The sequence below is a fragment of the Ovis aries genome, chromosome 3 (genome assembly GCF_016772045.2).
Source record: "Ovis aries strain OAR_USU_Benz2616 breed Rambouillet chromosome 3, ARS-UI_Ramb_v3.0, whole genome shotgun sequence".
NCBI lineage: Eukaryota > Metazoa > Chordata > Mammalia > Artiodactyla > Bovidae > Ovis > Ovis aries.
In genome coordinates this window covers 6,645,706-6,672,317 of record NC_056056.1, presented here as the reverse complement: position 1 = coordinate 6,672,317, position 26,612 = coordinate 6,645,706, and the positions used below count along the sequence as shown (strand labels likewise).

Here is a 26,612-nt window from a genome sequence, read left to right as displayed (position 1 = left end):
GATTCCTGAAAATCTGGGATTTTCCCGAGCCCGCGGAGCTGAGGCAGGCCCGCGGCACCTGTTGGGCCAGCGTGTTCTCCTTCCTTTGCATCTTGCCTTCCAGGCGAAAAAGCACAACCTGACAGTGAACCTGACCACGCTCCGGGTGTGGTGCTATGCCTGTGAGAAGGAAGTGCTCCTGCAGCCGCGCCTGGCGACCCACCCCCCTGGCCCCGCGCCCAAGTTCTCAGAGCAGGTGAGGGGGCGCAGGGGCCAGTCGGTGGTGAAACAAGGGCAAGGGCAGGGCACTGGGTCCCCAACGGCGTCTGTTCCCGCTCCGAGTGCCCAGGCGGCTCTGAAGAGCTCAAATCAGCTAATGCCCGCTGAGCCCCAGCCCTGTCCAGGGCAGTGTGAGGGCTCAGGACGCAGAGGTGACTTGGGGCGGGGGGCAGGTAGGCCTTGGGGGTGCCCTGGGCCAAGGCCGGCATGGGAAACACCTGGACACCCTCCCCCGGCAGTGCACCAGGCCAGGAGCCATTCAGACCTTTCGAGGAGGCGGGTGGGGGAGCCCAGCGCGAAGCTGACCCTCAGGGAGGGCTCATTAAGTCAGCATCTGAGCCCTCGGAGAGGCCTGACGTATCTGGGTACAGTGTTGTCTTTCCTCCCTGTTGACAATGATGGTCACATAATAGGTGCTCAGTAAATGTGTACGGACTATGTTTGTGGACTTAAATAATCAATATATATGAGTTTTTGTTTTATTTTTTTACAAAAATGTCTATAAAAAGTATATACAAATCCTGTTTTGGGTGTGTGTGTATTAACAGTTTAAATGCAACAGATATAATAATCGACAGTGTTTGTCTCAGAAAAGTTGGGCTGCCTGTTGTTTTTTCTTTGTTTCTATTTTTCCTCAAATTTGTTATAAATAAAATATTATTACTCATTACTGTAAGTAAAGTACAAGTCAGAGACTTCCCAGGGCAAGGCCACCAGTTCAGTTCAGTCGCTCAGTCGTGTCTGACTCTTGGCGACGGCAGCACGCCGTGGACTGCAGCACGCCAGGCCTCCCAGTCGGTCCATCACCAACTCCCGGAGTTTGCTCAAACTCATGCCCTCTCTTAATCACCATGTCCCCTGCTCAGGTGGGCTAACTGAGTGGTTAGGGGTCTGGGCTGCTCCCCCGACACCCCAGCGCAGGGATGGATGCATGGGCCCGTGCCCAGCCCCTCTCCCTCCTCACCTACTAGTCTTCCTGACTTCTCACCTTGGTTCTCGGACGCAGGACTCTCCGCCACCCTCCCACCCTCTGAGAGCCGTCCCCATCGCTGTGGCAGACGAAGGAGAGTCTGAGTCGGAGGACGATGACCTGAAGCCACGAGGTAACAGCCCCACGAGCTGTGCTACCTGGGCAGGTGGGGTGGCGTAGGGCGTTCTCTGTGACACGAGGGCTTCCCTGGAGTGCGGCCCTGGGGCCTGGCAGCCCTCAGCCGCACCTCAGCCGTGCCCCTGGCAAGCAGGCTTCTTTTCAGCCCGGGTCGCTGGCCTTGCTCAGCGCGGACAGTGGGCTGAACGGGGCGGAGGGTGAAGGAGTCCGTGGGGTCCACCCACCGTGGTAGCTGGGGCTGCAGGGAGTGGGACTCCATCGGCTGACTTGGCAGGTTTCCCGGGCAGGTCCTGGGGGGCTCGGGAGCCACGGCTCCTCTCCGAGTGCTCACTGTCCCCTCCCCCTGCGTGTGTGCTGGTTTCCCAGGCCTCACGGGCATGAAGAACCTCGGCAACTCCTGCTACATGAATGCGGCCCTGCAGGCCCTGTCCAACTGGTAGGTTTCGCCTCATCTGGAAGTTGGGGGGCCCTGGGAATAGCAGCTGCTGCCCCCAAGCTGGGTCATGTGCGTTGCTCATAGAAGCCTGGATGTGGGTACACATCAAAATGCCCAGAACCACACCTGCCCTTTGACCCAGCAATCCCTCCAATGGGAATTTCTGCTAAAGGAGGTACCAGTGCCCAGAGAGGTTCAAAACACTGTCTGTGCCGTTCCTCACCCTGCCATTTATTGGAAACATGTTAAAGGCCCATAAAAATCACAGATTTAGTACAGACCAGCTTTACGGTGAGTTCAGGAAAAAATGGTGCAGGACAATATTTATTGAAATGGGGAGGAGTTCAGAATATGATAAGTAGAAAAAGGTTGTGAACCTTTATATGGCGAAGTCCCATTTGGAGGGGGGTGAGGATATTTTTTTCCATCTAAGATACCCTCTACTCCCTGAGGCTGGGCTATCTCCTCTGCCTGGCACTCAGGATCTTGCACCTACTAAGGGTTGTGTGTGTGTGTGTGTGTGTGTGTGTGTGAAAAGGAGGGGAGGGATGGGGGCTCTGCATGCATAGAAAATTCTAGGAGGATATGCCCCCAAATCTTCAGAATAGCTATCCTCACTCACATTGTAGGGTTAAGGTCAGTTACTATTGTTTGCTTATCTGTATTTCCTAATTTTTATTTTTTTTTATTTTTTTTTATTTTTTAGTTTTTTATTTTTTAAATTATTTTTTATGTAATGAGGTAACAAAAACAAAGAAAAAAGAAGTGAGGGAGAGGCCTTCAGGCTCAGGAAGGTTTCTAAGCAGGGGCTGATGAAAGGAGGGGTGATGGTTCCTCTAATTTTTACACAACAGTCTTTAAAGAAAGACCTTATCTCCAGTGCATTCACATTCTAAGGTGGGAGGGTTAGGACTTCAGTGTATGAATTTGGGGTGGGATACAATTCAGCCCCAAAACAGGTGGGGTCTGTCAAGTCACCTACAGGTATTTATGGCTCTGGGGGGCCCTGGTATATCTCCACACAGGACAGTTTTGCTTCTCCAGCCAGCTCTTATAAATGATGCCCTGTACCCCTTCTCTTCTTTGCTGACCTGGCTCCCTGCCCCCTCCCCCAGCCCCCCGCTCACCCAGTTCTTCTTGGAGTGTGGAGGCCTGGTCCGCACAGACAAGAAGCCAGCCCTGTGCAAAAGTTATCAGAAGCTGGTCTCTGAGGTCTGGCACAGGAAACGGTGAGTGACCGAGTCCCCGACCTCTGGCAAGGGCGTGGGGACAGGCTTTCTGTCGGGCCCCTTGATGGAGCACTTCCGGTGCCCTCAACCTCTCACCATCACGGGCTGCGCGTCCCCTGTGTCATGCTTACGGGGGCCCTTCCAGGTGTAGGTCACAGCCAGCTCTGGTTCGCAAACTGGGGAAACTGAGGTTCAGGGAGATTCAAGCGTCTTGCTCAAGATAACACGTCTTGTGAAAGGTGCAGCTAGAACTTGAACCTGGCGTTGACTGCAGCTGGCAGCACTTCAGAGCGTGTGTGCTGAGGTCTGGAGACACGTGGTGACCACTCCTAGTCTCAGCCACATCTGTGCATGTCGAACAGGGTTTCAGAAGTGGTGGCTGACACTGACCAGGGGCTTTAGCTCAGTGTAAAAGGAATTTAAAGACCAGATGCTTGGGGTAGATCCAGGAAAACGTTAAAATTGGGAATAAAGTGAGTGCATCGAAATAAATTAAAAGCAGATTATTAAACAGTATGATGCAATACAGCTCAAACTTTAAGCCACGTTCAAGTGTTTACCTGAGTGTAATTTTGTGTCTGCATTGTCAAGGAAACGTCTGGAAATCTTCCTGGTTATCTCTGCAGGATGCTGCTCATGTTGATGATTCTTTGCTATGCTTTTCTGAAATTTTCAATTTTTTTTTGAAATTTTCTGTTGTTAAATAATGAACATGTATGACTTTTGAAATTAGAAAGCAACAGTAAATATTTCAGAATGAGAACCATTTTAAAGGAGGTGTGTCACAGGCTGGCGGGACGTGATGCCATCCTAGTCAAGAGCTCTCTGCCTGGCTGAGCCAAGACTTGATGTTTTCCTTTCCTGACCTTAGAGATGTGTAAACCTGCCGGGGTCCCTGGCCGGGCCAGCACTGCCCGACATTGCAGTAAACACCACACAGAGCCTGATCTGGCCATCATGGTTGCCCAGCTGCCCTCGCAGGCTTGAATAGCTCAGAGCAGACCACCGCCTGTACTAACGGATTTGGTCTTCTTACAGCCCCAGCTATGTGGTTCCCACCAGCCTGTCCCACGGGATCAAGTTGGTCAACCCAATGTTCCGAGGCTATGCCCAGCAGGTAGGCCGTCTGAGCTGCCCCAGGGGACACCCAGGGCTATAAACCAAGACCAGTGTGGAAAAGACCAGAGGTGTGCTTTGCCAGGCGGGACTCCTGCTGCCTGAGCCCTTCATGGGTACAAGGACCTCAGAGCCTCCCAGAACCTGCTGGTATTCTCCCCACTTGACAGGTTGGGAGACTGAGGTTCAGCGGGCAAGTCCTTGCCCAGTGACCACGTATCAGTTACACAGCTGGTACAAGGCAGAGGGGAGAGTTGACCTCAGGCAGCCTTGATTCTAGGCACATGCACCTCTGACCACTCACATAGGCCTGTGCTTTCTCCTTCCCCGAACCATAGGCAAAATTTCACTCTTAGTAAACTAGACATTTTGATGGCAAGTTGTTGTAAATCTAGAGAACCCTTCTGGAATCAGTGATATCTTTCTACAGCATAAAATCATGGACCCACGGTGAAGCAGAATGCAGCTTGCTGCCCCGAGCTGACCGTTCAGGTCCTACCGCAGATGGGGTTTTCGCTGCTGGACGTGCAGCCGGGGCTGAACCTGTTTGACATTCTGTTGATGAAATCTACCCAGAGCCAGCCCCTCCCTCAGCTAGAACTGAGAAACCAAGGCCCCTCTCTCCACGTCGGCGACCTGAGGCTTTGGGTGTGCGGCTGTCTCTGGCCATTGCTTAGTTGCCGCCTCGTGGGGGTGGGAGCGGGGCCCTAGGGGCTGCTTCTGACATCCAGGTCAGGGACTGTGAGGGACAGGGCTGGACTTTGAACCCAGTGGCCCCACACAGGCACCAGGGGCCCCCAGCTGCCTGCGGCCTGCTCCATCATCTTCTGATCTTCTGAAGCACCTCCTGTGTGCACTGCCCCTGCCTGAGCCACTGGGCAAGGCTGTGCCAGAGGCCTCGCTGCCCTGGCTCCCCCTGGGCTTGCGACCTCGTCACAGAGTCATCAGGGTCACGGCAGCACTGCCGGGATCAGAGGCCCAGCCAGCCTGCAGTGGCAGCTCTGTTCTGCCCACTTCCTGTCCTGGCCACTGAGTCGTGCCCAGGCCTGTGGGATGCCTGTCCCTCCTGCCACAAGTCCCGGGAAGGCATGGGCACCGGGGCTGGTGAAGGGCCAGAGGAACAGAGAGCGCCAGAGATGGGTTAAGATTGTTGGTGGCCTGGCCTGCCGGCTGCCATTACTACCCAAAAAATTCAGCGGGGTGCTCACATGCATACCCCCCCACAGCGTCACCTGTGTCCCACTCAGCTCCGTGCTCACACTCACTTCCCCTCCTTTTGGGAGCAAGGAGACTTTCATGGCTGAACGCTTACATCTGCTGTCTCCCGTGCTGAGTCAGAAGCAGGGCTGGAAAGCAGGAGCCTGGAGACGGGCAGACCTGGGTCACCACATCCACTCTGCCCCTTCAGAGCTCGAGACCTGGGAGAGGTCGGCTGGCCGCCCAGCCTTTGTGTCCTCGGTAGAAGGGGTGGAGAAGGCAATGGCAACCCTCTCCAGTGTTCTTGCCTAGAGGATCCCGTGGACAGAGGAGCCTGGTGTGCTGCTGCCCATAGGGTCGCCCAGAGTCGGACACGACTGAAGCGACTCAGTATGCATGCATGCATTGGAGAAGGAAATGGCAACCCACTCTGGTATTCTTGCCTGGAGAATCCCAGGGACGGAGGAGCCTGGTGGGCTGCCGTCTACGGGGTCGTAGGGTCGGACACGACTGAAGCGACTTAGCAGCAGCAGCAGTAGAAGGGGGTCAGGTGGGCCCTGCCGGGGAGGGGTGCCCATGCTGAGGCCACCCTGGAATTCCAGGACACCCAGGAATTCTTGCGCTGCCTGATGGACCAGCTGCACGAGGAACTCAAAGAGCCCGTGGTGGCCACAGCAGCGGCGCTGACTGAGGCGCGGGACTCAGACTCGAGCGACACAGATGAGAAGCGGGAGGGTGACCGGAGCCCCTCAGAGGATGAGTTCCTGTCCTGCGACTCCAGCAGCGACCGCGGTGAGGGCGACGGGCAGGGGCGCAGCGGGGGAGGCTCCCAGGCCGAGGCGGAACTGCTGCTGGCAGACGAGGCGGGCCGTGCCATCTCTGAGAAGGAGCGCATGAAGGACCGCAAGTTCTCGTGGGGCCAGCAGCGCACCAACTCGGAGCAGGTGGACGAGGACGCCGACGTGGACACCGCCATGGCCGCCCTGGAGCAGCAGCCCCCGGAGACGCAGCCACCCTCCCCGCGGTCCACCAGTCCCTGCCGGACGCCAGGTACCTGCCGGACGCCAGGTACCAGCCAGCCGCGGGGGCACCGCGGCCCTGTTGGCCCCCAGCCCTACCCTGCGGGGCTTAGATGGGAAAGAATCTGCCTGCAGTGCAGGAGACCTGGGTTTGATCCCTGGATCCAGAAGGTTCCCTGGAGAAGGGAATGGCAACCCACTCCAGTATCCTTGCTTGGAGAGTCCCATGGACAGAGGAGCCTGGCGGGCTACAGTCCGTGGGGGTCACAAAGAGTTGGACACGATTGAGTGATTTACACTACCCTAGGGGGCTGCTGTCCCACTAGACTCGGCCTCTAGGTGAGCAGTCAGGTGAATAGCATGTCACTTGGTGGAGAAGGAGTCAGAGCCTGCCCTGAGTTCAAGCCCCCAGCAGGAATGGGAAGTGTGTGGACACGTGTCCTATATAGGGGCTGGAGAGTGGGCTGGGCTCAGGACAGAGGAGACGTGGTGGGTTCAGGCCTTGGCGCCCTTTGGAGGCGCTGGAGGTCTTCCTGACCAGGCTGGGGGCTGGCTCAGCCGCCCAGCACGGTCCCCCTCGCTCTGTCCACCCCCAGAGCCAGACAACGAGGCGCACATGCGCAGCACCTCCCGGCCCTGCAGCCCCGTCCACCACCACGAGGGGCATACCAAGCTGGCCAGCAGCCCTCATCGTGCCAGCCCCGTGAGGATGGGGCCGGCCTACGTGCTCAAGAAAGGTTTGGAGGAGCGGGCGGGTGGGAAAGGGAGGCGGGGAGCTCGGGCGGGGGCGGGGGGGCCGGGGCCGGAGGCTGCGCCCCTGGCGGCGGTGTTGGGTTTGCAAGCGCTTTCTGTCGGGCTGTGCCGCGCGTCCTTCACGTGGTGTCTCTGAGCCGTCTTAACGTGGCTGGGACACTAGTTGGGGCACTAGTGGGGGGTGCCTCCCGCAGACCCAGGAGGTGGCGTGGGAGCCGGTCACGTGACTCGTACAGGCGTGACCACCCAGAGCCTGCCTCTGGCCCCGGGCAGGCGGTCGGGCGGGTCGGGCCTAGTCCCAGGTCTAGCCCCAGGACGCGGTGCCCCCAGCCCAGGTCCCCAGCAGCCGGCGGCGGAAGGAGCAGAGCTACCGCAGCGTCATCTCGGACATCTTCGACGGCTCCGTCCTCAGCCTCGTGCAGTGTCTCACCTGTGACCGGGTGGGTGCCACGTGGGGAGGGGAGCGACACACAGGGCTTCCCACTCAGCTTGGGGCTGGGGCACTGGCTCTGCGCCCCCATCTCTCTAAAGGTGGGCCCTGGTCCTGGGGCTCCCCGTGTCCCAGGACTGGGGAGCTGGCTCTCTGCCCCACACCTGTCATTTGGCGGCTGGGGTTTGGGGTCCAGACCCCTGGTCTGGGCAGGGCAGAACCCTGGCAGATGGAAAGCCAGGTTGACGTTCAACCTTCCCCCGCCCCAGGTGTCCACCACAGTGGAGACATTCCAGGACCTGTCACTGCCCATTCCTGGCAAGGAGGACCTGGCCAAACTCCACTCGGCCATCTACCAGAACGTGCCAGCCAAGCCGGGCGCCTGTGGGGACAGCTATGCGGCCCAGGGCTGGCTTGCCTTTATTGTGGAGTATATCCGACGGTAGGTCCACCTCCCCGCCTGCTGGAAGAAATAACCACCCTTGACCTGGTCTTCCTGGAGCTGGCAGCCTGATGGGCTGACAGACCTTTAACAGCAAAATACCAGCTTTCACAGGGATGAGGGTGTAGCTCGGAAGGGGCTTGAGACTGAAGGATGCTCGTGAGTTAGCATGTTCTGTGGCGGTACTGAGGTGGCCTGGTTTGAACAGGGCCATAGATTGGAGGGCAGTAATGAGGGGGAGAGTGACCAGGTGGCAGCTAGAAAGGAGGGCAGTGGCTGAGTGAGGTCCTGGCCCTGCAGGGAGAGCCAGTGGGCTTTCTGGAGCCTCCACTGTGTTCCACGAAGCCTGCTTTACCCTCCTGATGTCAGGAACCTATGCTCTGCCCTGAAGACAGGCCAGCGTGGCCAGGGCCTCTTCACAGATAGGGAAGGCAAGACTCGGGGAGGTGATGTCACCCTCGCAAGGACACTGGCTGGTGGTCCCAGGTTTCCAGCTCCAGACCTCAGCTAAGTCCATGCACCAGGCCAGGCTGCCTCTCTGGATCCAAACAGACCTCAGCCCCCCAGGCCCCCATGTCTTACTTTTGCCAAGACCCTGGCAGCATGCCCCCATACTCGCTTTCTGTCTCTGTAGGTTCGTGGTATCCTGTACCCCTAGCTGGTTTTGGGGGCCAGTCGTCACCCTGGAAGACTGCCTGGCTGCCTTCTTTGCTGCTGATGAGCTGAAGGGTGAGTGGACCAGGCTGGAGTGGGGCTGGGGGCGCTGGGTCAGGATGCGGTTCAAGGTTTCCGGGACGCACTCAGTGTCTCACACCTGCCTGCTGGGCTGGCTCTGGGATTGCACACTCTCGCAGCCTCACCACCTTGGAGCTCTTAGGGGTTCCCCTGTTTTCGTTTTTTTACCTATTTGGTGGACAAATAGGATAGCGTTCTTTAATTTTGCATTTCCTTGATTATTGATAAGCTCAGACGTTTAAAAAATACTGACTGTATTTCCCATTTTGAAATTTCCTGTTCCTGTCTTCTTCCTGTTTTTCTGTTCAGTGACTGGCATCGCATTAACCTTTGGGAAAACTCCTTTTAATTTTTAAGTTGGTAAGATATGTATTCCCTTCTGGAGAAGGGAAAGGCTACCCACTCCAGTAATCTGGCCAGAATTTCATGGGCTATACAGTCCATGGGGTTGCAAAGAGTCAGATACAACTGAGTGACTTTCACTTAAGATATACATAACATAAAATGTAGCATCGTGACTACTTTTAAGTGTTCAGTTCAGTGTAGTGTTAACTATATACATATTGTCGTGCAACCAATCTTCAGAACCTTCTCATCTTGCGGAACTGAAATTCTGTCCCTTAAATAGCCGTGCCCTGTCTCCCCTTCCACCAGCCCTGGGCAACCACCATCCTACTTTCTGTTTTTCTGAATTTGACTATTCTAGTTGCCCCATCCAAGTTGAATCATACAGTGTTTGTCCTTTAGCAACTGGCCTGTGTCTCTTAGCATAACGTCCTCAGGGTTCATCCATATTGTAGCAGGTGTAGAATTTCCTTGCTGTTTTAAGGCCGAATAATATTCCATCATTTTGGATAGACCATGTTTTGTTTATTCATCATCTTGTCGGTGGACCCTTGGGTTGCTTCCACCTTTTGGCTCTTGTGAATAATGCTGCAATGAACAGGGATTCTAGTCTAGTCAAGGCTATGGTTTTTCCTGTGGTCATGTATGGATGTGAGAGTTGGACTGTGAAGAAGGCTGAGCGCCGAAGAATTGATGCTTTTGAACTGTGGTGTTGGAGAAGACTCTTGAGAGTCCCTTGGACTGCAAGGAGATCCAACCAGTCCATTCTGAATGAGATCAGCCCTGGGATTTCTTTTGGAAGGAATGATGCTAAAGCTGAAGCTCCAGTACTTTGGCCACCTCATGGGAAGAGTTAACTCATTGGAAAAGACTCTGATGCTGGGAGGGATTGGGGTCAGGAGGAGAAGGGGACGACCGAGGATGAGATGGCTGGATGCATCACGGACTCGATGGACATGAGTCTGAGTGAACTCCAGGAGTTGGTGATGGACAGGGAGGCCTGGCGTCCTGCGATGCATGGGGCTGCAAAGAGTCGGACACGACTGAGCGACTGAACTGAAGTGAACTGAACAGGGATTCACAGATAACTCTTTGAGACAGTGATTGTATTTCCTTTGGTTATATACCCATTAGTGGGATTGCTTGGTTATTTGATCATTCTCAAAATTCTGGCTTGCTCAAAATTCTCCAAGCCAGGCTTCAACAGTACATGAACCGTGAACTTCCAGATGTTTAAGCTGGATTTAGAAAAGGCAGGGGAACCAGAGATCAAATTGCCAACATCCGCTGGATCATCGAGAAAGCAATTGAGTTCCAGAAAAGCACCTACTTCTGCTTTATTGACTATGCCAAAATCTTTGTGTGGATCACAACAAACTGTGGAAAATTCTTCAAGAGATGGGAATACCAGACCACCTGACCTGCCTTCTGAGAAATCTTTAAGCAGGTCAAGAAGCAACAGTTAGAACTGGACATGGAACAACAAACAGACTGGTTCCAAATAGGGAAAGGAGTACGTCAAGGCTGTATATTGTCACCCTGCTTATTTAACGTATATGCAGAGTACATCATGAGAAACGCTGGGCTGGATGAAGCACAAGCTGGAATCAAGATTGCCAGGAGAAATATCAATAACCTCAGATATGCAGATGACACCACCCTTATGGCAGAAAGTGAAGAGGAACTAAAAACCTTCTTAATGAAAGTGAAAGAGGAGAGTGGAAAAGTTGGCTTAAAGCTCAACATTCAGAAAACTAGGATCATGGCATCTGGTCCCATCAATTCATGGCAAATAGATGGGGAAACAGTGGAAACAGTGTCAGACTTTCTTTTAGGGGCTCCAAAATCACTGCAGATGGTGACTGCAGCCATGAAATTAATAGACACTTACTCCTTGGAAGGAAAGTTATGACCAACCTAGATAGCATATTCAAAAGCAGAGACATTACTTTGCCAACAAAGGTCCGTCTAGTCAAGGCTGTGGTTTTTCCAGTGGTCACGTATGGATGTGAGAGTTGGACTGTGAAGAAAGCTGAGCGCCGAAGAATTGATGCTTTTGAACTGTGGTGTTGGAGAAGACTCTCGAGAGTCCCTTGGATGGCAAGGAGATCCAACCAGTCCATTCTAAAGGAGATCAGTCCTGGGTGTTCATTGGAAGGACTGATGTTAAAGCTGAAACTCCAATACTTTGGCCACCTCATGCGAAGAGTTGACTCATTGGAAAAGACCCTGATGCTAGGAGAGATTGGGGTCAGGAGGAGAAGGGGACGACAGAGGATGAAATGGCTGGATGGCATCACTGACTCAACAGACACGAGTTTGAGTGAACTTTGGGAGTTGGTGATGGACAGGGAGGCCTGGCGTGCTGCGATTCATGGGGTCGCCAAAAGTCAGACACAGCTGAGCAACTGAACTGAACTGAATTGATGAAAGTGAAAGAGGAGAGTGAAAAAGTTGGCTTATAGCTCAACATTCAGAAAACTAAGATCATGGCATCCAGTCCCATCACTTCATAGCAAACAGATATGGAAACAGTGACAGACTTTCTCTTCGTGGGCTCCAAAATCAGTGCAGATGGTGACTGCAGCCATGCAATTAAAAGACACTTGCTCCTTGGGAGAAAAGCTATGACCAAGCTGCTGCTGCTAAGTCGCTTCAGTCGTGTCCGACTCTGTGCAACCCCATAGATGGCAGCCCACCAGGCTTCCCCGTCCCTGGGATTCTCCAGGCAAGAACACTGGAGTGGGTTGCCATTTCCTTCTCCAATGCATGAAAGTGAAAAGGGAAAGTGAAGGCGCTCAGTCGTGCCCCACTCTTCACGACCCCAGGGACTGCAGCCCCCCAGGCTCCTCCATCCATGGGATTTTCCAGGCAAGAGTACTGGAGTGGGGTGCCATTGCCTTCTCCAAGCTAGACAACATATTAAAACAGAGACATTCTGTCAACAAGGGTCCTTCTAGTCAAAGCTGTGGTTTTTCCAGTAGTCATGTATAGATGTGAGAGTTGGACTATAAAGAAAGCTGAGCACCAAAGAATTGATGCTTTTGAACTGTGGTGTTGGAGAAGACTCTTAAGAGTCCCTTGGACTGCAAGGAGATCCAGCCAGTCCATCCTAAAGGAGATCAGTCCTGAATATTCATTGGAAGGACTGATGCTGAAGCTGAAACTCCAATACTTTGGCCCCCTAATGGGAAGAACTGACTCATTGGAAAGACCCTGATGCTGGGAAAGATTGAAGGCAGGAGGGGAAGGGGACGACAGAGGATGAAATGGTTGGATGGCATCACTGGCTCAATGGACATGAGTTTGAGTAAGCTCCAGGAGTTGGTGATGGTCAGGGAAGCCTGGCATTCTGCAGTCCATGGGGTTGCAAAGAGCTGGACAAGACTGAGTGACTGAACTGAACTGAATGATTGTCCTATTAATAGTTCTATTTTCTTGAGGAACTACTATGCCATCTTCCATAATAACTGTGCTGATTTACATTCCCACTAATAGGGCACAAGGGTTCTCTTTTCTCTACATCCTTGCCAAAAATTGTATTCTCTTGTCTTTTTTAAAAACCTCTTTCTGGGATTTCCCTGGTGGTCCACTGGTTAGGACTCTAGGCTTTCACTGCTGAGGGCCTGAGTTCAGTCCCTGGTTGGGAAATTCAGATCCCACAAGCCGTGTGATGTAGCCAGAAATTAATAAGTTTCAAAAATTGAAAAGCTTTCTTTTTGATAATTATTCTAACAAGTGTGGGGTGACGTCACATTGTGGTTTTCATTAGCATTCCATGATGATTAGTCATGCTGAGCATCTTTTATGTACCTGTTGACCATCTGATATCTTCTTTGGAAAAAATCCTATTTAGGTCCTCTGCCCATTTCTAAGTGGTACTGTTTGTGTTTTGCTATTGACTTGCACGAATTCTTTATATAGTTTGGATGTTAACCCCTAGTCTGATATATGATTTATAAAATATTTTCTCCCATCCTGTAGATCACCTCCTCATTTTGTTGCTTGTTTTTTTGCTATGCAGAAGCTTTTTAGTTTGATGTAGGCCCACTTGTTTATTTTTGCTTTTCTTGCTTGCGTTTTTGATGTTGTAGCCAAAAAAAATCTCTGCCAAGACCAAATGTCCATGAAGTTTTTTTCCTTATGTTTTCTTCCAGAAGTATTATAGTGTCAGATCTTACGTTTAAGTCTTTAACTAATTTTGAGTTTATTTTTGTGAGTGGTGTAAGATAGGGCACAATTTCATTCTTTTGCATGTGAATATCCAGTTTTCCCAACACTGTTTATTGAAAAGATTATCTTTTCCCCATTGAGAACTTTTGGCACCCTTGTCAAATATTAGTTGACCATATATGCATGGGTTTTCCTCTGGCCTCTCACTTCTGTTCATCATTCTATGTGTCTGTTTTTAGGCCAGTGCCATACTGTTCTGATAACTGGACTTAAGCAGTAGAGTTTGAAATCAGGAAATGTGATGCCTCCAGCTTTGTTCTTTCTCAAGATTCTTTTGTTCATTTGGGATCTTTTATAGTTTTATGTGAATTTTAGGACTTTTTTCTATATCTATAACAACGTCATTGGATTGCATTGAATCTATAGATGGGTTTGGGTAGTATGGACATTTTAATAATATTTATCATCCTGCTCCATGACCATAGGATATCTTTCCATTTATCCGTGTCATTGTGTGGGAACAACTCAGTATTCCTGAGTCGTATCCTACCATTTAACTTGATTTCGGCATTTTCTGCTTAGAGACATCCTCGGAGCCCAAGGTTAGAGACAGTCCTACAAGACCTCCCCTTCCCCAAGTTCAGACGCCAGTCACAACTGCAAGTTGTCACCTGGGCTTCTGATCAAGTGGCTGCAGATGGGGAGTTCCAACAACCCCCTCCTAAGGTTCAATTAGAGCAGCTTAGAGCAGCTTGCAGAGCTCAGAGAAGCATTTTATTACTAGATGACTGGTTTATTACTAATATAAAAGGATATGACTTAGGAAAAGCCAGAGGGAAGAGGTGCATCGGGCAGGTCACGCGGGAAGCTGTGCGGAGTTTCCTTTCAGGTTTTCCGTTTCCTCGTAATTCAGCCTGGGTAGGTTTTATATTTCTAGAAATTCATCCATTTCTTCTAGGTTGTCCAATTTGTTGGTGTATAGTTCATCAATATAAAGTCTCTCTCTTTTTTTTTTAATATAAAGTCTCTTATGATCCTTTATATTTCTACAGTGTCAGTTGTATGTCTCTTCTTTCATTTATAATTTTGTTTGAGTCCTCTCTCTTTTTTGTTGGTTAAACTGGCTAAAGATTTGTTAATTTTTTTCTTTTTGGAAAAAAAAAACAACAACAACCAAAAACCAGTTTCATTGGCTTTTTTCCCTATTGTCTTTCTAGTTTGTTTCATTTATTTCTGCTTTAATCTTTATGATCTCCTTTCTCCTGCTAACTTTGGGTTTAGTTTGTTCTTTTTCTGATTCCTTAAGGTGTAAAATAGATTGTTTGGGAACGTTCTTTTTTGCTTACTGTAGGCATTTGTTGCTATAAAGTTATACCTCTTAAAGTTGTTTTTGTTGCCTCCCATAAGTGCTAGCATGTTGTATCTACATTTCTGTCTCAGAATACTTTCTGATTTCCTTTTGATTTCTTCTCTGACCCATCAGTTGTTCAGGAATGTGTTGTTTAATTTCCCGATATTTGTGAATTTTTTAGGTTTCCTCCTGTTACTGGTTTTTAGTTTCATACCATTGTGGTTGGAAAAGATATTAGATATGATTTTGGACTTCTTTAAATAAGTTGGGCTTTTTTACTTTGTGAGCCAACATATGATCTGTTCTGGAGAGTGTGTGTACTTCTGAAGAACGGGTATGCTGGTGCTGTTGGGTGGAATGTTCTGTGTGTGTCTGTTAGGTCCATTTGGTCTGTAGTGTTATTCGAGTCTGCTGTTCCTTTATTAATTTTCTGTCTGGGTGATCTGTCAAAGTTTCCAACAGTTACTGAATTGCTGTATGTGTCTCCCTTCAGCTGTGCCTTCAGTATTCAGGCGCTCCAGTGTTGTTTGTAGTTGTTACATCCTCCTGACGAGTAGACCCCTTTATCACTGTATAGTGACCCTCTTTGTCTCTTGTAACTGATTTTGGCTGAAAGTATTTTATCTGATATAAGTGCAGCCACTCCTGCTCTCTCTTGGTTACCACTGCACAGAATGTTTTTTTCCATCCCTTCACTTTCAGCCTCTGTGTGTCCTTGAAGATAAAACACAGATCTCTTGCAGGCAGCTTGGTGTGGTTCTACTTCTAAGTCATCACGTGCACTTCTCCACCATGTCCCATCCTCTCTAACCTTGGTCTCTTTATTTTACTGCCCAGGTGACAACATGTACAGCTGTGAACGGTGTAAAAAGTAAGTGTGTGCATTCTGGAGGCTTCTCCTCAACTTCCTGTCTGCATCTGTGGTCCACACACTTCCCTCTGGCCTTCCCCAGGGAACTCAGCCGCACAGCATGCCTGGGGTGGGAGGGGCACTTGCCTCCGCCTGGCCCCCTCTCAGGACGTTCACGTCCCCTGCTCTCTCCTCCCAGGCTTCGCAACGGGGTGAAGTACTGCAAGGTCTTGCGGTTGCCGGAGGTGAGTGGGCAGCTCCCCGCCCCTCTGCCTGCTAGGCCTTCTCCACCCTGTGCACAGCGCTGTGCAGGGCAGTGCCTGACTCCCTCCCAGACCCAGGAGACCTGTGGAGACTCTGCTGCTGAGTCTTGAGAGATCCTCCCCAACTCCCTGCCCTGGGAGGGTCTGGCTGATGCCAGGGAGGCTCGTCGTTCAGTGTGTAACGCAGAGCCCAGTTTTTTCATCCCTTAGCACGTCTTGTGAGGGCAGGAGGCAGGTGTGGGGGCACTGAGCTCACCCTCTGGGCTGAGCCCGAGGCAGGGCTGCTGGGAAGGCCTTTCTGAGGAAGTGGCGTCTGAGTGAGGCCTGCGGACATAGGCAGGTGTTGGTCTGGTGGAGTAAGACCACGGGAGGAACTGGTGGTGGAAACCCTGAGGCAGAAACGGGCCTGGCCGAGGCTTGTGGCTGCGACGAGAGGTGCGCGTGGCCCAAGGCACAGGTGCTGGGCTTGGCTCAGCCAGTCTGGGGGGATCCTTTGCGGAGAAGCCTTCTACAAGTCGACACCCACAGAGCTGGTGGTTAGAGTTCTTTGAGGGGTTGGTGCACTGGGCCAGTGACAGCTTCTTGTCCAGACCAGCCGAGTGTTCGAGTTCAGCCCATCCCAGTGGCTAGTCCTGGTGGTGCAGCTCAGTCACACCAACCTTCTCTGGGGACTGGAAGCTGGCCTGGGCCCACTCCCATCCATGGTTCTTTTTTTTTTTTTTAATGGCTCTAATAAAGGCTGTTAATCTAAAATACAACCAAGTTACAAGTCGTCAGTAAGGATTTTCCATCCTTGAAAATGTGTGTCGAAGAAAGGGAGGCTGCTCAGACACCCAGGGGGTGCCCAGCTGGGGTGGGCAGCACACCCCCAGGCATGGTTCTTTAATGTGTTCACACAGAGTCAAAAGCTGGACCATTGGCTGGTCCGGACCTCTGCAAGACCTCTGTAGGCACTTTCTTTTAGTCATCTGGGCCGCAGGGCCTGAGTGGGTCATGCAGTGGGCTGGGGGGCAGTTCCCGGAGCCCTGGCTCAAGGCCCCCATCAGGTGCCCTGGGGTCACGGGGCCCTGGCCAGCCCACGAGTGATCAGCACCTCTCTCCACCTCCCCCAGATCCTGTGCATTCACCTGAAACGGTTTAGGCACGAGGTCATGTACTCTTTCAAGATCAGCAGCCACGTGTCCTTCCCCCTCGAGGGCCTTGACCTGCGCCCCTTCCTCGCCAAGGAGTGCACGTCCCAGATCACCACCTATGACCTCCTCTCGGTCATCTGCCACCACGGCACGGCAGGCAGTGAGTCCGCGCCCACCCCTGCCCCGACCCCGCCCGGTCCCCCGGGGGCTCCGTCACCGCCTGCGTCTCCCGCCGCAGGTGGCCACTACATCGCCTACTGCCAGAACGTGATCAACGGGCAGTGGTATGAGTTCGACGACCAGTACGTCACCGAGGTCCACGAGACGGTGGTGCAGAACGCGGAGGCCTACGTGCTCTTCTACAGGTGCGGTTCGGCCAGCGCGCCGGGGCCCTGCCAGCGACCCGCGAGCCTAGCGTCCTGCGCCGCCTCCGCGGGACTTCACCCGGGGGCGGGGGGGCGCCTGCGAGGGCTTTAGGCCGGGGAGGAGTGAGGATTGGGGGTTTTAAAGAGAGCCTGCTGCTCTGGCTGCTGTCGGGAAAGCAGGAAACCCATGTAGCTGAGTTGGGTTTTCTGCAGTGATCCTGGTGGGAGGTGATGACGCTGGAACTCTGGCAGCGGCGGTGGGGCCTGTGAGATGTGGAGGGCGCTGAGATATGGAGGGTGCTGAGATGAAGGGGGTGCTGAGATGAGGGGTGCTGAGATGGGAGGGTGCTGAGATGGGAGGGTGCTGAGATATGGAGGGTGCTGAGATGAGGAGGGTGCAGAGATATGGAAGGTGCTGAGATGAGGAGGGTTCTGAGATGGGAGGGTGCTGAGATATGGAAGGTGCTGAGATGAGGAGGGGTGCTGAGATGGGAGGGTGCTGAGATGAGGGGGGTTCTGAGATGAGAGGTGCTGAGATGTGGGGGGTGCTGAGGTGGGAGGGTGCTGAGATATGGAGGGTGCTGAGATGTGGAGGGTGCTGAGATGGGAGGGTGCTGAGATGAGGGGGTTTCTGAGATGAGAGGTGCTGAGATGTGGAGGGGTGCTGAGATGTGGGGTGCTGAGGTGGGAGGGTGCTGAGATGTGGAGGGTGCTGAGATGCGGACGGTGGTGAGATTTGGAGGGGCACTGAGATGAGGATGGTTCTGAGATGAGGATGGTTCTGAGATGAGGGGTGCTGAGATGACGAGGGTGCTGAGATGTGGGGGGTGCTGAGATGAGGGGTGCTGAGATAGGGAAGGGTGCTGAGATGGAGGAGGGATGCTGAGATGCAGAAGAGTCCTGAGATATGGAGGGGTGCTGAGATGTGGAGGGTGCTGAGATATGGAGGGTGCTGAGATGATTATGATTATAATATGATTATAATGATTATAATAAGACGAGTATGATTATACAGTGGAATTGAGAAATAGATTTAAGGGCCTAGATCTGATAGATAGAGTGCCTGATGAACTATGGAATGAGGTTCATGACATTGTACAGGAGACAGGGATCAAGACCATCCCCATGGAAAAGAAATGCAAAAATGCAAAATGGCTGTCTGGGGAGGCCTTACAAATAGCTGTGAAAAGAAGAGAGGCGAAAAGCAAAGGAGAAAAGGAAATATATAAGCATCTGAATGCAGAGTTCCAAAGAATAGCAAGAAGAGATAAGAAAGCCTTCTTCAGCGATCAATGCAAAGAAATAGAGGAAAACAACAGAATGGGAAAGACTAGAGATCTCTTCAAGAAAATTAGAGATACCAAGGGAACATTTCATGCAAAGATGGGCTTGATAAAGGACAGAAATGGTATGGACCTAACAGAAGCAGAAGATATTAAGAAGAGGTGGCAAGAATACACAGAAGAACTGTACAAAAGAGATCTTCACGACCCAGATAGTCATGATGGTATGATCACTCATCTAGAGCCAGACATCCTGGAATGTGAAGTCAAGTGGGCCTTAGAAAGCATCACTATGAACAAAGCTACTGGAGGTGATAGAATTCCAGTTGAGCTATTTCAAATCCTGAAAGATGATGCTGTGAAAGTGCTGCACTCAATATGCCACAAATTTGGAAAACTCAGCAGTGGCCACAGGACTGGAAAAGGTCAGTTTTCATTCCGATCCCAAAGAAAGGCAATGCCAAAGAATGCTCAAACAACCGCACAATTGCACTCATCTCATATGCTAGTAAAGTAATGCTCAAAATTCTCCAAGCCAGGCTTCAGCAATATGTGAACCGTGAACTTCCAGATGTTCAAGCTCATTTTAGAAAAGGCAGAGGAAGCAGAGATCAAATTGCCAACATCCTCTGGATCATGGAAAAGCAAGAAAGTTCCAGAAAAACATCGATTTCTGCTTTATTGACTATGCCAAAGCCTTTGACTGTGTGGATCACAATAAACTGTGGAAAATTCTTCAAGAGATGGGAATTCCAGACCACCTGACCTGCCTCTTGAGAAATCTGTATGCAGGTTAGGAAGCAACAGTTAGAACTGGACATGGAACAACAGACTGATTTCAAATAGGAAAAGGAGTACGTCAAGGCTGTATATTGTCACCCTGCTTATTTAACTTATATACAGAGTACATCATGAGAAACGCTGGACTGGAAGAAACAAGCTGGAATCAAGACTGCTGGGAGAAATATCAATAACCTCAGATATGCAGATGACACCACCCTTATGGCAGAAAGTGAAGAGGAACTAAAAAGCCTCTTGATGAAAGTGAAACACGAGAGTGAAAGAGTTGACTTAAAGCTCAGCATTTCAGAAAACGAAGATCATGGCATCTGTTCCCATCACTTCATGGGAAATAGATGGGGAAACATTGGAAGCTTTGAAGAAGCTTTTGAAGAATTGATGCTTTTGAACTGTGGTATTGGAGAAGACTCTTGAGAGTCCCTTGGACTGCAAGGAGATTCAACCAGTCCATTCTGAATGAGATCAGCCCTGGGATTTCTTTGGAAGGAATGATGCTAAAGCTGAAACTTCAGTACTTTGGCCACCTGATGCGAAGAGTTGACTCATTGGAAAAGACTCTGATGCTGGGAGGGATTTGGGGCAGGAGGAGAAGGGGACGACAGAGGATGAGATGACTGGATGGCATCACTGACTCGATGGACGCGAGTCTGAGTGAACTCTGGGAGTTGGTGACAGGCCTGGCGTGCTGCGATTCATGGGGTCGCAAAGAGTTGGACACGACTGAGCGACTGAACTGAACTGAGATGCAGAGGGGTGCTGAGATGAGGGGTGCTGAGATGCAGAGGGTGCTGACATGTGGAGGGTGCTGAGATGCGGAAGGGTCCTGAGGTATGGAGAGGTGCTGAGATGCGGAGGGTGCTGAGATAATGGAGGGTGCTGAGATGCAGAGGGGTGCTGAGATGCAGAGGGTGCTGAGATGCGGAGGGTGCTGAGATGAGGGGTGCTGGGATAGGGAGGGGTGCTGAGATGCGGAGGGTGCTGAGATGCAGAGGGGTGCTGAGATGCAGAGGGTGCTGAGGTGCGGAGGGTGCTGAGATGCGGAGGGTGCTGAGATGAGGGGTGCTGGGATAGGGAGGGGTGCTGAGATGCGGAGGGTGCTGAGATGCAGAGGGGTGCTGAGATGCAGAGGGTGCTGAGATGCGGAGGGTGCTGAGATGAGGGGTGCTGGGATAGGGAGGGGTGCTGAGATGCGGAGGGTGCTGAGATGCAGAGGGGTGCTGAGATGCAGAGGGTGCTGAGGTGCGGAGGGTGCTGAGATGCGGAGGGTGCTGAGATGCGGAGGGTGCTGAGATGTGGAGGGTGCTGAGATGTGGAGGGGTGCTGAGATGAGGGGTGCTGGGATAGGGAGGGGTGCTGAGATGTGGAGGGTGCTGAGATGTGGAGGGGTGCTAAGGGGCCTGAAATGTGGGGCTTCCTGCACGGCGCATGGCTCCCACTCCTGACCCTCCCCCGTGCCACCCTGCCCCAGGAAGAGCAGCGAGGAAGCTGTGCGTGAGCGGCAGCAGGTGGTGTCCCTGGCCGCCATGCGGGAGCCCAGCCTGCTGCGGTTCTATGTGTCCCGGGAATGGCTCAACAAGTTCAACACCTTCGCTGAGCCAGGGCCCATCACCAACCACACGTTCCTCTGCTCCCATGGAGGTGAGGCGGCCTTCTCTGTGCCAGGGGCGGGGCAGGGGAGGGCTGGCAGGTCCAGCTCCCCCATGTACCTTCCTCCTCAGGGATCCCGCCCAACAAATATCACTACATCGACGACCTGGTGGTGATCCTGCCACAGAACGTGTGGGAGCACCTCTACAACAGGTACGGCGCCCACAGCGTCCTCTTCTGTCCAGGCTGGGCGGGAGAGGAGGCCCGGGGAGGGGTGCCTCCTTGACCCCACCCTGCCCTCACCCAGGAAGCGGAGCAGCACAGAAGCAGTTTGGGAGGGGCTCCCCCTTGCAGCCATGTCTGCCTGGGGCATCCGGCCAGACCCTCCCAGTCACAGGACACAGAAACCTGGCTAGAGAGAGCGTGTGGCCCCTCGCAGTCCGTTGTGGGGCTGCCGGCTGCAGGGCGGGCTGGTAGATGTCTCTCCCCATGCCATGCCTCACTTGGGGCCATGAGCGCCTGCTGCCTGGGGCCCTCCAGGTTCAAGTCCCTCAAGAGCCTGTGGATCTCTCATGGAGGGGTGAGCCCCTGCCCAGACTCGGGTCACTCTGCACCCAGCAGGCGGGCTGTGCCATGGCATCGGGGTGATCACATAGATGGGGAGGAAGAGGCTGGAGAGTCCCAGCTGCTCCCACTCCTTGGACTGGCTTGGCCCCACCCACTGGCAGGTCAGGTGTGGCCTGTGCCCCGATGGATGGGTTAGAACCCCGCGAGAGCCTCCCCAGGCCCAGTGTAGACCACCCCCCGCCCACCTCCCTGCAGAAGGACCTGCAGCCTTCCTTCGACGTTGTCCTCAGAGTCAGGTCAGGCAGGCTTCGGCCACCGCCGCTGCCCAGTGGCCAGGACGGGAAGCCAGGGTGTTGAACGGTCCTCGTGACCACGAAGCACGTATTTGTGACGCCCCTGCCCTGGGGCAGGTGCTCTTCTGGATGCTGCAGGCGCTCAGGTGCGCGGGCAGCCCCGCCAGTCAAGTGGAGAAGGTGAGCTGAGCCAACAGGCCGTGCGCAGGGTACCCAGGGAGCCCGAGGGCCGGGCCAGGGCGGCACTAGGAGGCCTCACTTTCTGGCAGGTTCTGCTGCCTCCCCCAGCAGGGCCCTCCCCTAAGGACTCGTGCGTGTCTCTCTCTCCCACCCACCCGGGTGCAGGTTTGGGGGCGGCCCCGCCGTGAACCATCTGTACGTGTGCTCCATCTGCCAGGTGGAGATCGAGGCTCTGGCCAAGCGCAGGCGGGTGGAGATCGACACCTTCATCAAGGTGCGTGGGGCGGGGAGCCCAGTGCAGGCAGGCTCAGGTGGGAGCTTCGTTCTGTAGGAGACCAGAGGGCCAGGGGCCAGGCCAGATGGTGAAGGGGTTCACCGGAGGGAAGAGTCAGGTTTAGTAAGCTCAGGTGCCTCCGCTCAGGGGACTCCACGCAGCTGTTTAAAGGGATAGGTGCTGCCCATTGGGGCTGGATGGTTCTTTATTGGGCTGGTGGTAGGATGTTTAGCAACATCCCGACCTCTGCCCACTTGATGCTAGTGACAGCAAAAATTACCTCCAGACGTGGGCAGGTGTTCCCCAGGGGAACCACTGGACTCTGTGAACTGACAACAGAAGGGTGCATTGAATGAAAACACCAAGTTGCAAGATGGGACCCAGTATGATCCTGTTTGGGAGAAAAAGACTCCTGCGGGGGCCACAGGGGTGTGTGAGAACCGAGACCCCTAGTGCTGCTCGCAGGGATGGGGCCCAGGGTGCCTCCATCCTTCGTCAGTCCAGGGTTGGACGTTAGACACCAGGCATCATCACTGTTAAAAAATAACATGTCAGGCTAGTTAGAGAGTGGGCAGGGGACCAGGTTCTGTTCATTGTGGGGGGAACAGCATCTGCCGTGCGATCTCAACTGGTTTTTACGAAGTCATTAACAAGAGGCTCACCCAGGTGTTAGCAGCAGGCACTGGAGTGGTGGGAGCATGGGGGAGAGGGTTCTTTTCTTGAACTTGTCTGGCAGTTCGAAACTTTCTCTGGGTGTCCGGTGTTTCCTAAGAGTCCAGGGTGGGGCCCGAGGGGGGTTGGATGTTCGCGCTGACCCTCCCCTCGGCCCCGCCCCGCCCAGCTGAACAAGGCATTCCAGGCCGAGGAGGCGCCCAGCGTCATCTACTGTATCAGCATGCAGTGGTTCCGAGAGTGGGAGGCCTTTGTCAAGGGCAAGGACAACGGTGAGTCAGGGGGCCCCGGGCCGGCCGCTCCCCGTGCTGGCAGGGACTCGGGGCCCGCCCACCTCCTGGAGTGTCCCAGGAGGCGTGGGCCGGGGTGCCCGGATCTGAGCCCGCCCAGCAGGTTTTTGGCACCAGCCTTTCCAGTGCTCACCCTCTGCATGGAGCACGGGTGCTCTCCCCGCCCCATGCTGGGATTGGGTCCCCGTCCCGGCCGGGCCTTCTGGTTGCAGTAGGACAGGAGCTGTCTCATGCTGCCCGTCCTGTTCCTGCCCCTCTGCCCCATGGTGAGCGGGGTGACTGCCCTTCCTCCTGCCAGACCCTTTCCCCTGGGGACTCCGTGGCCCTAAATAGATGTTAGTTGTTAGATGGCTTCAGACTCTTAGGACTTGGACACTGTTATTCTCCACTCACAGATGTGGAGACAGCAGAGCATTCACTGAGAGCCCGGGCTCACTCACCTGCACGCGGCTCTCTCCTCACCCCTTGAGTTCCACACTCGGCTCCCAGACCAGGGTTTGGAGCCCAGCGGGGTCAGCAGAGCCAGGAGCCTCTGAACACGAGATGTTCATTTCACCCTTTCGAGCACAAGCGCTGGACAGGACGTGGGGAAAGGAGGCGGGTCTCACTGCCATCCACACACCCCCCTCCCCGCCCACAGCGGCTTCGATTGATCAGGAACCCGGCTCCAGAGTCGCAGCCCCATCTCGGGCCAGGCTGTCAGATGAGAGCAGGGTCCAGCTGACCCTGGACGTCCACCTTCCCCCCACTGCCCTTGCCCCAAGCTAGGGTCTGAAACTGGGGCTGGCATCCTCAGGATTCCCCTCTGCCAGGTCCGGGGACACCATGAGTGCCTCCAGCCTTTAGACTCATGTCGATGAGCCTTTGGAGCCCTGAGTACTTCACCCCGTAAGACTTTGACCCTGACTCCTGGGGCCCAGCACCGCCTCCCCAGGATCACAGGTGTGACCTCACACCTGGAGAGCGGCTCTCATCTGCTGAGGGCTGGAGGCTGCCAGTGGCTGGGCACTGGGTTTCTGTCCACTGCTGCAGAGGCCCAGAGGTCCTGAACCCGAGCTGTGTCTGTTCCAGAGCCCCCGGGGCCCATTGACAACAGCAGGATCGCACAGGTCAAAGGAAGCGGCCACATCCAGCTGAAGCAGGGTGAGGCTTAGCCCTGCCCCTGCCTCCTCCTGCCGGCCAGGCTCCCCTCCTGGCTCCTGGGAGCCCCCTCTTGTCACCTCCTGGGTTCCAGGTCCTCCCAGGAGCCCCCTTGATCAGGCTGCGACATCCATCCAAGTCCAGGCCTGGGCCTTGCGCAGAGTGGTCGAGGTGCTTAGCCTCTGGGTGGGTTCCCCAGCCCCTCTGTTCCCTACCCATGCCCTCTCCCTGCTCTGCCGCCTCACCTGTCTGTCCTTTTTGCATGACCCCCACCCCAGGAAACGAGGGGCTGCGACCACAGATGTGCCCTCTGGGGGTCCTCAGAGGATGGACTTGCCCCTGGAAAACCCCAAGATTCCCATTTACGGCTTGGCACAGGAGCCCATGATTGTCCTCCCCCGCCCTGCCTCCTTGGGGCCTGGCGCTCCCAGAGCGCCCCCTCAGAGCCCCCATACTGCCAAGGTGGTGGCTTCAGCAAGGGCGAGCCCAGCCTGAGCGGCAGCCCCTCATACCCTGCAGGAGCTGACTATGGGCAGATCTCCGAGGAGACCTGGGTGTACCTGAACAACCTCTATGGCGGCGGCCCCGAGATTGCCATCCGCCAGAGCGTGGCTCAGCTCCCGGACTCGGAGAGCTTGCATGGCGAGCAGAAGATCGAAGCCGAGACCCGGGCCTTGTGACTTGGTGGGCCAGTCTGTGAGTCGCCTCTTCCCTGGGCAGAGACCCTCCCGTGTCCCTTGAGCGCTGGGGAGTGCCCTGCGCACACAACCCCCCCACCCCTGCACCCCAACCCTGAGGCTGCTCAGAAGAAGGACCTTCTCGAGGGATGACCCAGCTGTCCCCACAGGCCCCCGCCTTTGCCCTCCGCCCCATAGAGGGTGTGTCCCCAGAAGAGAGGCTGGCCGCTCTGGAAACCCAGATGTGTAAAGAGGGAGACGAGTTATTTTGGTTCACAGTGAGTAACGCCGCAGCTCGGAAATACATCCCCTTCAGGCTTGTTTAAACGACCACGGCTCTGCGACGTTAACTCGGGTCCCTGCCGTCGTGTCGTCATCGTCACCGAACCTGCCCTCTCGCTGGCTCGGGCCCAGCCATGGTCCCTGGAGCCCTCAAGTTGGGGGCCGCAGCCGCGGGATGGGGGGTCGCGGAGGGGCTGCTGCTCCCCAGGTGTTGCCCACCGGTGCCTGGTCCAACTGTGGGTCAGAGCCCTGAGCAGGGTGCCGTGCACCAGCCCTGAGGATGCCGCCCCTGCGGGTCCCTGCGCCAGTTCCTGCCGAGGCCCCCCCTTCGCTCCGCACCTGGTCGGTCATCATAGAAGTCTCCAGAATCCTGCTCGCAGTGTTTCTCCTGCAGACTTAACAACTCTGGACCCATTGGCAGTTGGGACCCGAGGGCGGGCTTGGCATTCTGTCTGGGGGGACAGTTTCCGGAGGCAGCTGGTCCCCTCTCACCCTGCCTTGCCCTGCCCCGGGCATCGCTGGTCACTTGCCCCTGCCAGGGACCCAGGTGGTGCAGCAGGAATCCCTCATGTTCCTGTGTCTGCTGTTAATGCAGCTTCCGCAGGGGGGGCGCTGACGTTTCTCCCCAACACTGAGCCATGCAGAGCCCCTGGCCCGGGGAGGGGAGTGCCTGGACCAGCTCACATGGGTGGGTCCCAGAAGGGTGTCTTGTAGATGCTGAGCGAGGCCACTGCTGGGGTGCTGGGACCCCTGCGCACAGCAAGGTGACACAGAAGTCCCTGGACGAAAGAGCCGGGTGGAGAGGCCCACCTCCTCGGGGCCAGAGTGAATGAGAGGCAGGGAAGGGGTCCTGGGACCAAAGCCCCCCAGCTGCTGTGCCCTTCAGTCTCCGTAGAAGAGATGCCTGTGGAACTTGGCGGCCGGCGGCTCTGGCAGAGCCCCTGAAGCTCTCACAGTGTGTTGCTCACTTCTGTGATCTCGTTGCACCCGGATCTGGTTCCTTCCCCACTGAGGCAGCCGAGATCAAAGAACAGGCCACTGCTGGAATCTCTGGACACTTGCCGCAGCCCTTGGGAAGCTGGTGCCGCCACCAGCAGCCACCCCGCCCTGCAGGTCCTGGCAGCCGCCCGCTGCCCCATCTTGTGACGTGGACTCCACTGTGCAGGTTGTACTCACCCCACGTCTGCATCTAGTGTGAGCTCAGAGCGTCCCAGTAAACACGTGCCGTGCCCCACAGTCCGTGCCCGCATCTCTGCATCTGCCGCACTTAATTCTGTTCCTGGGTGGGGAGGAGGCGAGGGAACCTGGCTGCTATGGGGGAGGGCCGTGGAGCCACCGTGATGAACGTGACAAGTGACCAGAC

General features: G+C 54.4%; 1 protein-coding gene across 9 annotated transcripts in view; it reads left to right on the top strand.

Moving 5' to 3' along the window:
• The window catches only part of USP20 (ubiquitin specific peptidase 20), a 46,531-nt gene extending 20,046 nt beyond the window's left edge, over positions 1-26,485 (top strand). For 4 of the 9 annotated variants that reach the window (XM_042245536.1, XM_042245534.1, XM_042245535.1 and 1 more), the window contains 22 exons: positions 104-235; positions 1,265-1,361; positions 1,733-1,802; positions 2,918-3,031; positions 4,070-4,148; positions 5,947-6,412; positions 6,960-7,100; positions 7,447-7,556; positions 7,816-7,988; positions 8,623-8,717; positions 15,430-15,463; positions 15,642-15,687; positions 16,818-16,998; positions 17,077-17,203; positions 20,756-20,925; positions 21,006-21,087; positions 21,852-21,914; positions 22,080-22,188; positions 23,030-23,132; positions 24,222-24,293; positions 24,810-24,986; positions 25,138-26,485. In XM_042245536.1, the coding sequence (XP_042101470.1) occupies positions 104-235; positions 1,265-1,361; positions 1,733-1,802; positions 2,918-3,031; positions 4,070-4,148; positions 5,947-6,412; positions 6,960-7,100; positions 7,447-7,556; positions 7,816-7,988; positions 8,623-8,717; positions 15,430-15,463; positions 15,642-15,687; positions 16,818-16,998; positions 17,077-17,203; positions 20,756-20,925; positions 21,006-21,087; positions 21,852-21,914; positions 22,080-22,188; positions 23,030-23,132; positions 24,222-24,293; positions 24,810-24,970 (2,625 nt within the window). In that variant the 3' untranslated portion in view covers positions 24,971-24,986; positions 25,138-26,485. The other 5 variants (XM_042245537.1, XM_027966305.2, XM_027966303.2 and 2 more) reach the window with 5 other exon arrangements.
• The last annotated feature ends 127 nt before the right edge of the window (positions 26,486-26,612 follow it).